The sequence below is a fragment of the Gossypium hirsutum genome, chromosome D01 (assembly GCF_007990345.1).
Source record: "Gossypium hirsutum isolate 1008001.06 chromosome D01, Gossypium_hirsutum_v2.1, whole genome shotgun sequence".
NCBI lineage: Eukaryota > Viridiplantae > Streptophyta > Magnoliopsida > Malvales > Malvaceae > Gossypium > Gossypium hirsutum.
This window is the reverse complement of record NC_053437.1, coordinates 55,493,639-55,512,727: the sequence shown is the minus strand read 5'-3', so window position 1 is coordinate 55,512,727 and position 19,089 is coordinate 55,493,639. Positions and strand designations below refer to the sequence as shown.

Genomic DNA, 19,089 nt, shown 5'->3' with positions numbered 1-19,089 from the left:
ATTAATGCAGAGGATGAATTTGCAAAATGCGTGCAACATGGAGGGCCAAAAGGGAAATTAATCCCACCCTTCCAAAACGTTGTGCAGCATGGGATTAAAATAGAACAGATTTAATATGTCATGGAAAAATTTGAAAACGATAAAAACAATGGTTTTGAAATGATGAAAAACATGAAAGGATTAAAAACGTAAATAACCCATTAATGCTTAAAACCTATTTCAAATCCTAATTAAAATCCCTATTCCATCTGCAACTTCAACAGCCACTTTCATCTTCTCCTCTGCTTTTCACGCCTAAATCCCCCCTTCAACTTTGATTTCAACGAAGCATAGCAAGGGCATCGAGGCGCGCCAACACTGGTAAGAACCTCTTCTCTTCCCTTTTTTATTTGCTTTTAGAAACAAGGAAAAAGAAAAAGAAAAAACAAATAAAGAAGCTGGGAAAAAGAAGAACCAAAATTGTCACCTTCAAAACTGTTTTTTTAAATCCTGTTGTGTTTCTTCAATCTGTTAATACAGTATTGTTTTTTTTCCAATCGATTTTACAATCAACTCTTTATATCCCAAAACAATAATAAAATAAATAATAAAAATCCAAAAAATCCCCCATTCACCAAAAACAATCGGCCCTCTTTATAGCCTAATTTTTACAAGTCAAAATCACAATCTTTTACAAGTTGTTGCTGTATATTCGGTCATTGCCTGTTCTTGGTTCGTTTGTAGGACGAATGTGCATGGTGGACGCGAGGGATCGCTGAACATGGGTGATTGCGACATGGGGCGATAGGGTCGTTGCTGCAGATGGAGAACGTGCGGCGCACCCTAGGGTTTCTGCTTCCATTGCTGCTGAAAACATGTTGTGGGCTAGGGTTAATTTTAGGCCAATTGGGCCAAATGTATTGGGTTATTGTTTTATTTTTAGTATTTGATTTGGGCTGTGTAAATGGTTTTGGGCTTTAGGATTAGTTGGGCCCAGATCAAAAATTGAGTATTACAATGACCATAGCGAAAGCCCTCGCCAAAACTTTGAGCCCAATCCTAGGGCTCCATAGTACCCAATCATTATGAGAAAGGTGTGTTCGTTTCACCCTCCATGTTACTCTTAAGTCGAGTCATCCTCTGTCGGAAAATGTATGGCTATACCTCGTACGCTGTGTATGTATTAATAAAAGATTAGTTATAGCCTCGCCATAAAACATTAAAACGTATATTAAAAAGATATGGTAATCATTTACCTATTCTCACAACTTGTCTCTGCCAGTCCACATTCTTATAATCTTGGTGAAAGCTAGCCGCGATGTGCTGGATACAGTAAACGGATCTCTATGGTACATTGGAACGCCTAATGGCGACAATTAATCATTTCCCTCTATCAGAGATTATGCAAATATTATTGTTACTAATAACATACCTCCGTAAGTTCGTAAGGAAGAATTCTTATGATTCCATGTTCTCCTTATCTACAATGGCATATGCTATCGGGAGCACGTTCTTGTTCCTGTATTGAGCAACCGTAAGAAGTAGGATATGCGTATATTTACCGTATAGCCAAGTCCCATCTACTTGTACAATGGTTTGCAGTAGAGAAATGCGCGCATGCATGGATCAAACGTCCAAAACATCCATTGGAAATTATTTTTTCTTGGTTGTAGTTGGTTATCCAGACTGTAATAAGGTTATGTCTCAACTCAATTATAGTCCCCGACACATATTCTCGCATAACGATTATCCATCCCTATAGCTCATTGTACGATGCATCAAAATCTCCGTGTAATTACTCCAATGCCATCTGTTTAGCTATCCGTGCCTTCCGGTATGATACTCAATACTGGAATCGTGCTTACATTTTGGTAATCAATATCGAAACTTTAATGGTCGGTATGTCCTTCACCATTGGCATGATGCACGTACAGATAGTTTTGGAATCAAGTTTCCGATGATCTTTTGTCATACGTCTTGAAGTACATGTGTGAAGCCTAACAAATTTTTGTATCTTTCATATCTCCAACTTCTGGATAAATGTAACTCATACCCACCAATTGCAGCCTTCCATTAACCTCTAACACTTCCCAATATATAAATTTGATTTAGATATGGTGACTTTATAATCCACTGACACAGTCATGTTATATTTCTTAATGGCAAATACACACTCTTCCTTACTTTTGAATCTCTGACCTACGAACAATTTCTCAGGATCAGAATTTACGGCTAACCGGTGAGCATGTAATATATCAGGGTACTACGGAAACTCGGCTGCGTGCGCTGCATCAAGTCTATGAGCGACATGTGTGGTCCAGGATTATTGTGTATCACAATAAGTCAAATCTGGTTCCCGATTGAAGATGCATTAATGTTTCCATCGTCATTCACGCCTTCGTCGTCAATATCATCTGGGACCGCATCCACATTGAGATCACTATCATTATCAACCTCGTGATCAAAATGATCATTACTATCGTATCCATCATCACCAATCACATCAGTCTCAGGTGCAGTATTAAGATCGATGTCTATCCCGTGTACAGTTGATTGACTATCAACATATGATATAGGAACCACCATACACGGCTCTTGAGCTTCATGTTCTTCACCTAATGGAGTAGGATCTTCAGTTGGTTCCACACCAACTAACTCAGCAAATAACTGAATCGGTGCATTTTGGTCACTTCAATTCCCACAATAAAGAGCGACCATTGTCTTCACGTCTCCATTGTCTGCAAGTTCCATCTCGGTGAATTTGATGAGATCTGTCGAAACTAAAAACTTGTAGAAAAGTTTTGAGATCCTTCTCCCATAACGTCTAACAATTTTTGCACTAATCTTTTCCTTTATATAATCAAACAAGACATTTCTATTAAATCTCATTGCTATTTGTTGGCGACATTCAAATATACATCCAACTGTTGTTGTCAAAATTACTCTATCAAAATAAATGCATACGAGAAACTGATTATCCATCTTCAATACTAAATCTGTTAAAAAAGAAATAAAATTTCTCAAGACAATTTTGGATAGAAAAAACATTACTTAAATAAAAAAATTTATGAAAAAAGAAAAGACCAACATTATATCAATATGCAAAACTTTTCATTCAAAGCTCATATTTTTTCAGTTTTCATTTCGTACATGTACAACCATATTTACTCATTTTCTTCATATTCTCTACTCTCTAATGTTTACTTTATCTTTACATTTAACCACTTAAACTTATTTCTATGTTTCCTTCCATCTCTGATTCTGTATCTTCCTACGAGAAATTCTCTATATTAAATTCTAAATTCTCTTCAAATTCATCTTCTACAATCTAATTTAGAAATTCCTCAGGATCTTCTTCCTCTTCGATCTTTATAACGAGTATTGAATTTATAAATTCTCTTGGTAATTTCCTAACAACTAATTTATCCATCTATGACAAGTTAAAGACATTTTTCTTCTCAGTTAACTTTCGCGAACCTATACTTTCTCTCACTATTTTCCTTGCTCCATAAGAGATTATAAACTTCACGAAGTATATAACTATATTCCAATAGGTTCATAGTACCAATGTCTTCCAAAGTTGGTCTAAAATGATTTGATGCTCCCATTCTATTAATGTCCCTTTAAGGGTCAAATATTGCACTTTATTTTTTCTAATTAGTTTATGACCCTTCCATAACACTTCTTGCATCTTTTGATTTATGGTAATAAGGTGTTGAACGATATTTTTTTTTTGGTTTCATTCCATAATCTTACAATTCTCTCATCATCTTATCAACTTTCTCCCTTTGTGCTGAAGTTGTTATGTCATCAGACAATATCAGATTTATTGCCATTTCTACCAATATCTATGACAGAAAATATTTTTTTTGAATTCCAGTATTTATCTATTTTCCTCTGGTATCATCACTAACTAACAATTAATTTATAATAGTTACTAACAAAATAACTTTAAAATAAATTAAAAATTAATAAAAAAATTATATTAATAACCTAACAAATCACAATAAACATTAAACTAAACAACTAATTTATAATAGTTGCTAACAAAATAACTTTAAAATAAATTAAAAATAACATAAAAATAACAATAAACAAACTACACAATACTAACAAAATAATTTATCCTCATCATAACCTATTCTATTTAAAAAAACAAAAACAAAAACACATTATCCTTCTTTTTTCTTCTCATTTCTTTCTTTCTTTCTTCTCTTCTACTATTTTTTTTGTTAGACTACTTCTCTTCATCACCAGGGACTGTTAAAAGGACCCCTAAATTTGCTTCACCGGTGTCACCTATCAGATAGGGATTATTGGTGTCGCCTATTGATATGGCACCACCCCCATATGTCATTCCCGTATAACTAAGTGAGTATATACTAAACTCGAAACCCGTATTTTTTGTGATGCCGACTACCAATGAGGCACCACTAATATAAATTATTTTTTAAAACATTAAAAAAATATTTTTCGGGGAAAAAATGGGTGGTGCCGCCTATGCACCACCCTCTACTGCCTTTGGTGTACCATTTTGGTATGTAATAAGGTTGACATACCATTTGAGAGTATAATTATTTATTTTATATTATTAGTGTAAAAAAGCCCAACTATCACTTATGTTATATTTTGAAAAATGTGTAATGATAAATTTAGCTTTTAATATTTATATCTTTATTTATTTTTTAAGTTAAACTGGACCCTTAATCTTTAAGCAAAAATTCAAATTTGACCTTTGAAATAGAATCGAATTGATATTTTTTAAATAGAAATACTAATTAAAATATTAAATTTTTAAACATGATTATTCACATGATAATTCATGTGTACTTTATGCTTTTTTAATTTTATAAAAATTTTGTAATTTTATTTTGTTGAATTTTTTATAATTTTTAAATTATTATTAACATGACATATAATATAATAATTGCTATGTCAACACGAAGTATATGTGAATTGTCACACCAACATTTTTAAAAGATTAAGGTTTTACTCAACATTTCTGTTGAAGAATTGTGATTTGATTTTTTTTAAAGATTAATCCTCAAATTTAGTTTAAAAAATTCAAATAAAATTAAAAAAATTTGAGATCTAAACAATATGCTTTTTGAAATTATACAATGTTTTTGTAAGGTAATTTTAAAAATTGCCCATAATATGACTCGCACAGTTACAAACCAAGGGCATGTTTGGTTCGCTGTAATAGAATAGAGGTATAATGGAATAGATGCGTAATGGAATAGAGGCGTAATAGGTAATTCTTTTGTTTGGTTGAATGGAATGAAATAGAGGCGTAATGATATTCTTATGTTTGGTTGAATGGAATAGAGGTGTAATAGCATAAGGAAAAAAACTAAAATGACTAGAATACCCTTAGCAGAATTTTTTTAGGTAGATGATTATTATTATTGTTATTAAATTTTAATAAGATTATTAATATAAATAATAAATAATTTAATCATATTTTAACATAATTATTATTAAATATAATTTAATAAAATATATGAATTTACTAAAATCATAATATATAATACTATAAAAATAATTTAAAATAATTATTATTAAATATAATTTAATAAAAATATATAATTTGATAAAATTCTTAGTATTAAATATTCTTATATGAATTTACTAAAATCATAATATATAATACTATAAAATATAATTTAAAATAATTATTCTTAAATATAATTTATAATCTACTTTATTATTTTTAAACTGCAATACATATTTTAATATGCTAAAATATTATTAGTGGAACAAATAATTTAATTATTCTACAATAAAAAAATATTACCAGTAATAAATAACTTGAGAATTATATTTTGCATAAACATAATTTTCATATATTAACAAAAGGTTAAATGAAATTCATGAAATTCTATGTCATAATCCATATGTTATACAGTTTTAGAACATCAAAAAGTTAGAAGATTGTAATGACATACCATCCCAAATATTACAAACAGAAAAAGTTACGAAAATATCATCAACAGAAATAAGAAGTTTTATGGTCAGCAAGAAATCTTCTGACCCATTCCAACCGCACATCAGAAGGTAAACTAAAGAAAACGAGCATTTGAGTTGGATGATTTGGAATTTTACCCAATGCTCGATACCGCTCATCCACAACTAAACCTTCTATTTCACATAAGGTTGAATATAAATTTGTAGCTTTTTCTTGGATGATCTGGAATTCTTCTGACTTCTGTTGAACTACCACATCGAAGGCAATACTCCTACTGATTTGTTCGCTAATGGCCCACATGTTTTCGACCAATAAAGTGGCAGCCTCATTAAACGAAGAAAAAAATATTATCACCTGCATCAGAATTCTTCTTTTTCTTGTTTTAATATGAGGAACCCCCTTGGTTTCTATCTCGTCGCGGCTCCGTAGCAGAAACATCCATGTCATCCAAAGAGACGTCAGCTTCGCAGTCATAGAATTCATTTATTTCTTCATTCATATCTGTAGTAGGTACACCCTAAGCATTTATTTCTTCAAGAACATCAACGGCTGTTTGAGCATCTTTCCCAGTCACTCGATCTCTTGCGTATATGGCAGTAAGATGGTCGTAGTAAGGGAAAGTACGATGTCTGAATTGAGCGGCTTCTTTGTGACTCTAAAAAAATGAGGAAATCATATTAGTTATAAGTTTGGTAAAAATAAGATAATAAAGACTTGAAATAATTCTTACTTTTAAATAAGAGTCTCAAACTGCATTTTCAACAACAACGAGCTACCTATGCTCGTCCCAACCAAAACCGCTATTGTTTTGGCCATTAAGCATGTCATACACGGTTGACCACTCCCTTTTTAGTAACCTAATCCTAGATTCAATATTAGGTATAGCCTTCAACATTGCATTGGGTAAAGCCTTTTCTAGCATTTTTTCCAACTCGTTTAAATAACCGGCTTTGAACCCGGTATCAGCATTAAATGTTCCAACATTGTGCAAGTCCACCATGCAAGAAACCAATGCTGCATCTTCTTCTGGAACCCATTTTCTTTTGGTTCCTCAAGAAGCTTGAGAAGAAACATTTGATTCTGAAACACCTGACATAATTATCTTAAGAAAAAAAAACAAATTATATTAATTACTATTAATATCATGAATCAAAAGGTGAACACTTTATAAAATTATAATTAAGTTCAATATCATGAATCAAAAGCTCAACACTGTATAAAATTATAACACATGCTGAATGAAAAGAAATTAAATTATAATTCAACAAGTTTAGTACAATACAAAAATCAATTCAAACACCACCAAAGTTTCACAAACTAGATACATAAAATAACAAAAACAAATTAACTCAAACTCATTTTGTCCCTAAACCTATCTAATTTCTAGATGCTTGCCATTCATTGAACATTTGGTTGGCTAGTTCCATCTTCCAAGTAGCCCAAGCATCCGATGGATGAATATTTACGATATTCGGTTCATCGTCATCTACCACATTACTAGGTAATCCTTCTCCCACATCCGCTTCAATAGGATCAATACTCATATGGGTTCGAATAAAATTATGGAGCAAACAACATGCAATAATGATTCTATTGTGCACCCTTACAGGATAGAATGATGGACTCCTCAGTATTCCCCATCTAAGTTTTAATAACCCAAGGCATCTTTCAATAACATTACGTGCTGAGGCATGTTTCATATTAAAAAACTCTTGCAGAGAACTTGGCTGATAACCCTGACGCCACTCGTTCAAATGATATCGTTGTCCTCTAAATGGTGCAAGAAATCCCTCACAATTTGTGTGTCCAGCATCAACTAGATAATAACAACCTATAAAATAATTTTTTTTTAAAATGATTAATTCAGCACAAAAAGTTTGATCTTAATGAATAATTCAAAGTCCTATAACAATCCACTTTACCATGAGGAATTTTTAGTCCATGTCTCCTACTAATGGCATCTCGAAGAACCCATCCATCAGCAACAGAACCTTCCCAACCAGGAAGAACATAAACAAATTGCATATCAGGTGTACAAACACCTAACATATTTGTCTAGGTTTATCAACTGTTGGAACCCTAATCTTGATGTGGGTCAAGAGCGCCTAAACAATTCTATATCACATGTTATAGAACCTTGAGTTAAGATACTAAATTTAAATCTAAATCAACTAAATTATGTACAAGCTATATATAAAACTCAATTCAATACCTTAAACCATTTCCACCTTGTGTCTGAAGAATTAGCTATAATTGGCTCTGCCTTTTTAAATAACACATCTTGTAAGCATAACAGCATTTAAAATGTTATGAAATGATCTGCTAACAGTTTTCCTAGACCTATTGAAGTGATGCTTGATAACTCGATTTTTAAGGTGATGGGAAATGATATGTAAAAACATTGTCACTTGCTCATCAACAAGCATGTTCCTTGACGACTTCAATCCCCCTAACGTTTGTAACATCTCACATAGTTTAAAAAAGGCAAATCTATTCATCCTAACTTGTTCAATACAGGTCTCGTCACTAACATATAAAAGCCTTTTCACATAACCCCGTTGTGCATAAAAATCTAAAATATAGGACCTAATCCTTGGTCTATAAGTATGTAGGCTATGGATGGCACCCAATGTAAGTAAGAACCAACTCGCAATTCTACAGATTTGCAACCATATTGTCAATGCAATACCAATTCTTTTATGCCTCCCACTTTGTGCAATTAAAGGCAGACGAGCCATTACTGCAAGATATTAATGTGTTCCATATAGTCAAATCGTAGTAAAAGGGTATCATTTCTCCAATCATAATTTCAATAACAGTAAAATTAAATTAAATAATTTAATTGCCAAAGAACTTACAATGATTGAGTTAATACAAGACGCTCAACTGTGGTTGGAGGAAGCAATCAAACAATCTAAAGAAGAAGAGGAAGCAATAACACACTATCAAAGAAAAATGAACAATACAAATTTAGAATCTTTACAAAGTACAAAATAGAAATGAAAACTATCTTTGCAACTTGAAATTCATTTCGTTATCAATCATCTAAAATTAATACTATTTTATAATCGATCAAACATATAATTATACTTGTAATAAATAAGGAGGTAGAAACATTGTGATATGGAGCATAACGTTCAAATAGACTTCATAGTTAATATCCAAGCAACTAATCTCTAATGCTCTCATCCCCACCTAATCAAAAGTAAAGTCACTGCCTTTCATCTTCCAATACAACTTAAGCATGGGATGAAGAGTGTTTCCATTAATTATGGATGAAAAATGAATGTATATTCTCTTTTGAGATTTTTTTTCTATTTTGGTTACACATATATAAAATTACACATATATTATGACACCTTGTAAATTTTGCATAGATAAAATTACAGAATGTATACAAGGTTGCTTTTTCCATGTCATTCTTTTTTTTAAATCTATTTTTGGATATCAATTATTCCAAAAATATCTTTATAAATTATTTGGAGCAGATTATCTATAATAATATAATTACCCTTTAAAATGCACTAGAGCCTGAAAATAGTATATCAACAGACAAAAATGTTAAGTTTATTCAAATAATAATAATAGAGCGAGTATTTAAATAACAATAATAAGTTATCTTTAAAATTACATTGTATAAAAATATTTTGAAATAATTTTAAAAAGATATCATGGTCTCCAAATGAAAACTAGATAAAATAGTTTAACTTTGAAAGTCTGTTATGTAGAGGAAAGTCGTGCATCAACTATGACATCACAATTGAATTTTTGTCTTAAATCTTCATATATTTCCCCAAAGCAGTCTCTCATACCATTTGAAGACTCCCATTCAAGATATTGAATATGGCATGTGAAAGAACCAACTTATTTGATTAAAAGCACCAACATATACACTTCACACAGTACTTTGCACAAATAGGAGTAGATGTAAAAGCAAAATCAATCACTGTAAACAGCATTAAAAAGGTATTGTCAGCAAGTCAAGATCTATGACCCAAATATAGACAAAACGCCAACAAGATACATAAAGAATAGAGGGACTCGATTTAATAGATAATTATGAATTTAACAGTACCTATCGTTACAATTAACCATAAACCGCAAATACAACTAAGCAAATGAGATTCAATTATTACAATTTAAATATAAAATAATAGAATTCAAATACATGAAAAAAGTTATTATTATCTTTCCTGGTTGAAGGTGCATTTACAGCTTTTATTTAGCACTCATGAAACTTAGTAAGGGTGAGATTCCTAAGGCAAGGATATCTATTGCATCAAAGAGCAATCTATGGATATGGAAATTCCCACATATAAAAAACACATAAGAGAATTACAGGCCCTAAATCCAGAGATGGCTTACCTTCTCCAATATCCTAAAAACTTTAACTATTGATGTTGCCTGCCTTTGATGAAATGACAACGGCTCCCAATCCTGCATATTACAAAAAGTAAGATGTGGTTTAACCATTGTTCCAGAGTTCCTACAATTTTAATTTGAAACAACTCATGATAACTGTCTGTTAGTAAGACAAACACAAGATACTTATATTTCATATATTCAAACATGTTATCATATATCAACATCAAATCCAATTAAGGATACAAACAACCTACCTTGGCTTGAAAGGTAGGTCAAAATCATCATCTTCTGTCATTCATTGACAAAAGTAGCTCAAGAAAATAGAACCAAAGGGATTTGTGACCAATATTTTTAGAGGGAGAAAGCAAAGAACAGAGGCAAGAAGAAAGAAAATATGTGTGAGTCTGTGCAATGAACACAAAAAAAGAGGAAAATTAAACAACATCAAAGACACAACAAATAAGAGCTACATACCAAGAAAAAATAAGTCAACAACTTCAGTTGTCAATATGAGTCTATCAAATGTTTCATTTTCTCACTTTTGTCTCAAAAAATTCATAACCATGTACAGGAGGTACAAATCTATACAGTCTCAGTATGAATTGATACCATGCTACTATACAGAAAAAGAATAAATTAACATAATCCTACTATGGAACTAACCTCAAGTTCCAATGCTCTTCTTGTCTATTCTAGTATGTGAGTATGCTGACCAATCATCCAATCAATAATTAATGGCCCTGAGACTTTTTCAATCTGCACACAAGTAAATCAAAATTAATACTCCACTTAGTCATCAAGATATTATCTAAACCCATACATCAAAAGCACTTTCTTTTGGAAATGTTTAGCTCCTAAACATGCCTATGTGGAACATTTTCCAACCTGCACAATACCATTACCCACTCCACTACTTGCATCAACCTAAATAATATCGGATGCACAAAGAAAATTATTTTTAAGATCATCATTAATCCTAAATCAAAGTTTTTCTTTTATAACCAGAAGTCCACAAAACTGCAAGTGAACCAATAAGCAAAATCATGTCCAGCTGTTGTCTGTAAAGTGCACCTCTCTGTATTTTAGTTAACATATTATTCTTAAAAAAGGACCAAATAAGGATTGAATGACATGGTATCGGTCACATTTAAATTAAGATCCAGGGGGCTTTAAAAAATGATAGAATGTTCAAATATCAGACTAATGAAGTTCAGAAAGTATTTAATCCTTAGAGAAAAACAATTCCTTCTCCATTAAAAAGAAAACACTAGCTAGTAATATGTGAATCATGAACAAAGAATAACACCAGAAAAGAATAAAAAAGGTAATATTGCAGGAAGCAAACAGCGAGGAGAAATACAATAACAGATACAAGATAGAATGATAATGCAGAGACATAAGTTTACAAACATGATTCAAAACACTTTGATAAGTAATACAGTATCATAAAATGCAAACAAATAACCTGATAATGGTCCAAATATGGTCTAGGAGAATCCTGCACTTTCTGTTCCTCAAAAGCAAAAGTATAAAGTATTTAGTTAACACAAAACCTGACACCACAAAACGAGGGTTTAAAAAAAGTACCTTATTTGCCTAGACAAAGTATTTATACAAGAAAGCCCCCGTTTCTCTCAAAAAGCACAAATACGAACAAAATAAAACATAAAAAACAGTAAATACATTTCCAGCCCAAAGTTTTCTCTATCCTAGCTTCGGTAATGAAAAAAAATCATAACCAGCAAGAAACGAAATGTCGATTTACCAAGAAACTAATGAACTAAAAAACAATCGCACCAAAAAATAATCGTATTTATAAAAAAAATTGCAATAACACCCATTAAAAATGCATGCAGAGAGGAAAGAAATAGAGATTACTCACAGGCCTATATATTTGGGAAGCCACTACAACCACACTTCCCTTACAGGAGAAAATAGAAGCTACAAAAAATTGCAGCTTCAATTGCCGCTTCAATTGGACCGGAGATCTGAGATGGTGGAGTCGGCGAAAGATGCCAAGATGAAAGTGAAACGGGAGCGGATGGAGGTTTGGTTCACTGGCAGCTTCTGTTGATGTTGGGAGGGAGAGGGTGGAGGTTGATTTCGGGTTGGGAGGGTAAAACAGAGACTGAATAGCTAATCATTGCTTTTGGAATGGAATACAAATTGGCGCTGAAGCAGGAAATTTTGAGAATACGTCCATAACGTAATAAGCCCGTATTAGGACATTACACCGAACCAAACACAGAATTAAGTGGGGCCCACGGAATAGGGGTGTAATGGCACCAAACATGGTGCAATTCTTTTTCTTAAAGAGCAAACCAAAAAATTTAATCCCAGGGGTTGTGGGATTTTATTTTTAGGTTATTACCTATTAATAATTTTTAATGTTGCATCATATCTTATTTAAAATTGAACCTCTTCATAAACAAATAATAGCTCAATTTTATAATGAAAGATTTAATTATTTAAAAAGAATTGACAAATAATTTAATCTTTAAAATATATATTTAATGTATTTACTTTTAATATTTAAAAATTAATTTATTTATTGACTAACATAATAACATCGTATAAACGTACATACAATAACGAGGAAATGTTTTGCTTTGAAATCCATGGGATATTGCACCCACCTCCAACACTTTTCACTTTAAAAAATTGGGCCAAGTAGGCTTAAATTGAGCTAAATATATTTAAAACTGGGCTTTTACCATCAACACCCAAACTTGGCTCTCAACTTTTCAACTAACATATTACGGTGAAAGGTCGAAGCCTGCTATTAGATGGTATGTTAATGATTTAATTTTTGTATTTTAATAACCACATTTTTGTTCTTTGTATAGAGACTAAATAGGGCTGAAGGTAAGAAATAAATTTAAGGGTTAAAATATAATTTTTTAATTTTTTAAAAGATTTAAATAAAAATTAAAAGAAAAATCTCGGCGGACTCTAGCTTCAGTGGGGCATAATATTGAGCTCGAATTATTCAAGGTTCAAGAGTTTATTTACTAGCATGATAGAGTTGAGTGGTACAAAAAGAGATTCTCTCCAAAACAACGAGAGAAGCTTTTATATAATTTTTTTTAAAAGGTAAATTCATTAATTTATTCAATAAATGAAATCACAGAGAAAAAATAGCAAACATTCGTTGTAAATGGTAAAGGACAAGTTCTATCAACACAACAAAAGTTTTAACCTCAACATCAATAGAACATTATGACACGTTGACAATTGACTTTGTCACATCTCAAACATGACATATCTGAAGTGATTGCAAGCAGTTAATAAGATAATAAAATCATCCTCGAATTGTCCAAAGTAGAGAACAAAAATTGACAAAAGAATCGAACACTCACTAAACTAGAGAGGACGACAACAAAATTATTCTTAAAATCACTAGTAAAATTAAGATTATATGCGTAAACAGGACTAAATTGATATACTCAATGAACAGTTTGTAAATCAATTATAAATACTACTCTATTTCTCCATTTTCGTCCTCTACCTTGCTTTCCTTTTCTTCCAAGTACTAACTCGATGGCTGAAGATCGTCCCAACACATAGGCCCCAACGCCCCAACATCAAATCTAGCTTGCCACAGAGTACGTACATATGGTTCAATAATCTGTATGTTTATTTGTACTAAAAAACAAAAGACAATATAATGCTTATGCATGTTAGATCGAATTTAAATATTGTGAATAAAGAAAATATTAATGAGAGAACTTTACTTATTGGAGGTCCAATCTAATTTAAATTCGAATTTATTCATTGATTACCAAAATGTATAAAACAAAAGAATACTAATAAAATCTATAAAGGATATTAGGCTTTATTACTTTCTTTACTGTATAATATGGGCTGGATTGAAAGAAAAGAGCAAACTCATGGGTCCCATATTGTATATAAAGCTCCTCAACCCATTATTGATAAGGGTAGGAGGGTGAGGTGAGGTTGACAGTTGAGGGTGGGACCACAAAACCGAGACACAAGCGCGTGGACTCGTCATCTGATCTCGCGACACATTACTTACTATCCAGGGTCGGTGTTTTGTTACTTTCTTCCCTGCCTTCGGCTGCCATTTCTAATTTATGACCCCTCAGCTAAGTAAAACCTAGACACGCGGCGCTAAATTAGGTATATCACAATAAAAATATCCAACCACGTAGATTTCCACGAAGCCACTACTCGTATGGTAAAATACTCCCTTTTTGTTCTTTTTATCAATCTTTGTATTACATGAAAATAGTTGTCTTAGTCCACATATTATAATTTATTCAATTTTAGCCCTTAAATTTTTAAATTTCACCCTTGATTCAAACTGTTATGTTAAATTTATTAGTTAAAACTAGTGATGCCAAAATCGAACCAAACAACTAATTGAATCGAGTATTGATGATCTGGTGACGTAAAATTAGATATAGAACATACCGTTTGCGAATCAATTAAAAAGGAAAATTTAGACAAAAAAAAATTGATGGTTAAATTGATTATAGCCCTTTATGAATTTATAAAAATATAATTTTATGAATTTTTTAATATTATTAAACTAACATTTCAACTAGTTAATTTGGGAAGTGGATCATCCCTCGATTTTTATTAGCATTATGTAAAAGTTTTACCATGAAACCCTCCTTTCTTTCTATATATATTTAGCCCAGCGGAGGAGGAATTTGGACTTCACCTCACCTCGTAGAAGTGTTTGAAAATAACAAAACTTAACTGAATAAAAATAAAATTTATCATTTAATTAGGATTCAAAAAGTAAATGAAGTAAAGTACTAAATTATGAGGACTGATAACAACATTTTACCATGAAACCATCCTTTCTTTCTATATATATTTAGCCCAGCAGAGGAGGAATTTGGACTTCACCTCACCTGTATCATTCTCACTCATTCACTCCTTCACAGTTGAAAAACCCTTTAATTTTAAAAAGGATATTTTGGTTATATACTGAGAAATCCAACTTCTTTTGTATCTTTATCCTTTTGGTACTTCAATTATCAAAAGAAAGAAAAGCATCAACAACAACAAAAAAAAGCCCATACACTTAAGTGAAAAACCAGACAAGAGAGAAAACAAGAAAAATGGGTGTTCTGGATCATGTTTCAGATCTGTTTGACTGTTCTCACAGTTCCAAGCACAAGAAACGTAAGCAGTTGCAGGTACATCTCTTTACCTATGCCGTAGATTTCCCTTTGGGTGTAGATCAAGATATTTGGTGGATGTTTTTATTAAGTTAACCAAATTGTTTCTATTGTTTTCTTTAATTTTATTTTTTGTCGTTATAAGATGATTAGATTTAAGTGGTTTAGGGTTCGGATCTGGCCGTCAATATTGCTAAGATTTTATGTTTAATGGCGTTTTCTTTGTTGATCTAAGCTTGATTGTTCTAAAAATGGTGGAAGGTCGAAAACCCAGATTTTATTTGAATAATAATAATCATCTTCTTGGTTTACTTTACTGTCAACTGGGTCTATCTATTATAAGTATTTATTTATTGCTGCATTATTGTTTCTGTCTCCGTTCATCTGTCAGTATACTTATTGTTGATTAGAAAACTTACTAAATTAATTAGGGTATTAACACTATGTAAAAGTAGGAAAAAAGGGTTGAAAAGTAATTTTGGTCTATTTACTTAAAATGTCCGACAAACGACTAGTTATTTTCATGAATCTGTTCATACTATTTACACTATTATTTGTGAATTTTCATGAATTTGATTATATTAATTACCCTACTATTTTAATCCAAGTATTTAGTTTCAGCTTTTAACATAGTGGAGGGACTGAAACCAGAATTAGACCAAACATTTGTCAACCTAAGAGTTGTTACTTTTTTCTTTATTTTTTAGACGGTGGAAATCAAGGTGAAAATGGACTGCGAAGGATGCGAACGGAAAGTGAAAAAATCAGTGGAAGGGATGAAAGGGGTGACACAAGTGGACGTGGAGCGGAAGGCCAGCAAGTTGACGGTCGTCGGATATGTGGACCCGAAGAAGGTCGTGGCACGAGTGGCGCATCGGACGGGGAAGAAGGTGGAGCTATGGCCCTATGTGCCGTACGACGTGGTGGCTCACCCATACGCCCCCGGGGTTTACGATAAGAAGGCTCCGGCTGGGTACGTCCGCAACGCCGAGGACCCGCAAGTGTCGCATCTCGCACGTGCTAGCTCCACTGAAGTTAGGTACACCACAGCTTTCAGCGACGAAAACCCTGCTGCTTGTTCGGTTATGTGATTGATTGAGAATATGATTAAACCCCACAAAAAAGAAAAAGGTCATACCAAGATATTTTGTGGTAGCAGTGAATTGATTTTGTGTGTTGGTAAATTTGTATTAGTTTAAGGATTTGGTTGTAAAATTTGCTATCTTGGGTTTTTATCTATATTTCTATTTGTGTATTTTGGACTGTATCATAATGTTTTCTAGTGGATAACATTTGGAAGTAAAACTACCTTGTAGCTAGAGTCTTAGCTCTCCAATTTTAGCTTTCTTAACATACTATCTTTTCATTCAAATATCTATATAACTTTTTAAACTCTTAAATAAAAAAATAAATGCATATTAAACCTATAAATAATAGAGTTTTTATTACGAATAATGTTCTAAAAAATATTTTTAAATTGGGCAACTATTTCAATTGGTCACACAATTTTTAGGGCACTTTAATTTTAGCCACCTTAGCGTTAAACCTTTAACAGGTTATCTATACTGCCACATTATATTTATACTTTCATTTTTGTCATCTAGACAAAAAAATATTTAAATATTGATTGAGGTAAAAGAAATATTAATGATTAAAGTTGTTATACCCCACTTAGGCTGAACACATGGCACCGCGAGAGAGCACCGGAAAGACATCTGCAAATGGTTCTCCACTGCTCACCCTCCAGGAATGTATCCAACATCAAGCCACTTGCTAATATGGTTAGGCTACCTGCCCCTCAATGTGAACACTCATCCTAATGTGAGCATTCCTTTTAGGGACTATTGGGGTCTACCTCGACATAACAACATTATACTACCTCAAAAGGAATAACATAATGGGTCTCACCATGTACATCCCCACACACTCTATGATGATATTCACCTTGCCATGTTGCCACAATTAAACAAAGGGGTATCTCCTACAAATACCCTCAAGGAAAGGGATCTTCTTCAACTTGAGCAACATTGAGCACTTACTTGTTGCACATAGTCTTCTCTACCTTCCTAGCAACCTTACTCCTCTTATCCTTCTTCGGCTTTCTGATTGTCTAGGTGAATCGACCTCCTTAGGACAACCACCTTCTCCTTCTTGTCTCCTCACTTGTTGATACCTCTCATCAACAAAAGTGAAAAAAATGGTAGATGCTAAAACAATGCATTAAAAATAATTGTCAAATTGTTTATCCCCTTGCTGAAAGTCCTACCAGTTTTTCACTTTGATCCTTAAATTTTTAATGCATTATTTAGCTTCTATCGCCTTTTCACTTTATTCCTTAAATATTTTTTCCCCCGAATCAAGACTTTAAAAATAATTTCTTTTTGGTGACCAAAATGAAAGAGTAAACATGATGTGGACATGATTTGACGTATACAGTTAGTCATCGTTAAGGATTTAACGCTTGGGTGACTAAAATGAAAGCAACCTAAAAGTTAGGTGACGAAATTGAGATTTTTATTTTTAGCGACCGAAATAAAAGTGGCCTAAAAGTAAGGTGACCATTTAGATAATCTACCCTTTAAAATTCTTGTATTATTTAAGTACTAGATTATGTGGCACCCAAAGGGTAAAAGCAAATTTTTATATAAAACTATATTTATTGAATGATGTACAATTCTTGAACTCTTGATTATTTAAAATAATATTTTTAGTTGTTTTATTTAAAAGAAATTATAAAAAAATAAAAAAATTATACATTCACCTTTTATGAAAAAATGATTTTTAGATTTCTTAATTAAATTAATGTAACTCAACAGAAGCATTAGAGAAATTGTAACGTCAAAACGCATGTATTCTTTTCTAACTAATTTTAGGTTGCGAAAGGTGACAACCATAATGACTCTTACAATGCTGTTCATGTGATCCCAAAAGTAATTCAATACGTGAGATTCTTGTAAGTATCAATTTCAACCATCTCTATTTTTATTTTATAATACACTTGCATTTTATTTGGTAGCTTGCAAGTGGATCTGTCCACAAATTCACTCCATCTTAGTTGAATCCAAATTAATGGATTTAAATTTAGTTATAAAATATCAATTAAAATTATGATTTTTAATATTTTATTAATTTTTAACCCAAAATTAAGTTTACATTTGAAATTTTTTTAAAAATTAGATTTCGACCAGTTTGGATCAACAACCTATTTTTAAGAAACTAAGTTTGTAGTTTTAAAATGAATGTTAAAATTTTGATTTTGAAGCAAAATTTGGAAGTTGGGTTTCTTGATTAATACAAGAAACTATGTTAGGTTAGGTGTTCCATTGAAATGATTTTGGCTTTCATTTTATTTAAATACTTCAAATTTTATGATATTTAAATTATAATCACCATTCTTACAATGAGCAATGAAAGAAAAGGCAAATTTGTTGCAAGGAAATGTAGAGACATCAAACTTTTTTGTAATCACCATTCTTAATTTATTAGTATACATAAAAAGGAAAAATATAAATTAAATAGTTTCTTTATTTGTAATAATAAGTAACTTTATTTTAAGCTTATTATATTTAAATATAGATCATTATTGAGTCAGTCTCACTAAATCAAATGACATTAAATTCGAGT

At 31.9% G+C, this 19,089-nt stretch overlaps 1 protein-coding gene across 1 annotated transcript; it reads left to right on the top strand.

Moving 5' to 3' along the window:
• The first annotated feature begins 14,994 nt into the window (after window positions 1–14,994).
• On the top strand, window positions 14,995–16,581 carry LOC107922398 (heavy metal-associated isoprenylated plant protein 26). Its single transcript, XM_016852418.2, has 2 exons — window positions 14,995–15,483; window positions 16,173–16,581. Exons 1-2 carry the CDS (start codon window positions 15,406–15,408, stop codon window positions 16,554–16,556), a joined length of 462 nt encoding a protein of 153 aa, XP_016707907.1. The 5' UTR covers window positions 14,995–15,405; the 3' UTR covers window positions 16,557–16,581.
• Window positions 16,582–19,089: the final 2,508 nt, after the last annotated feature.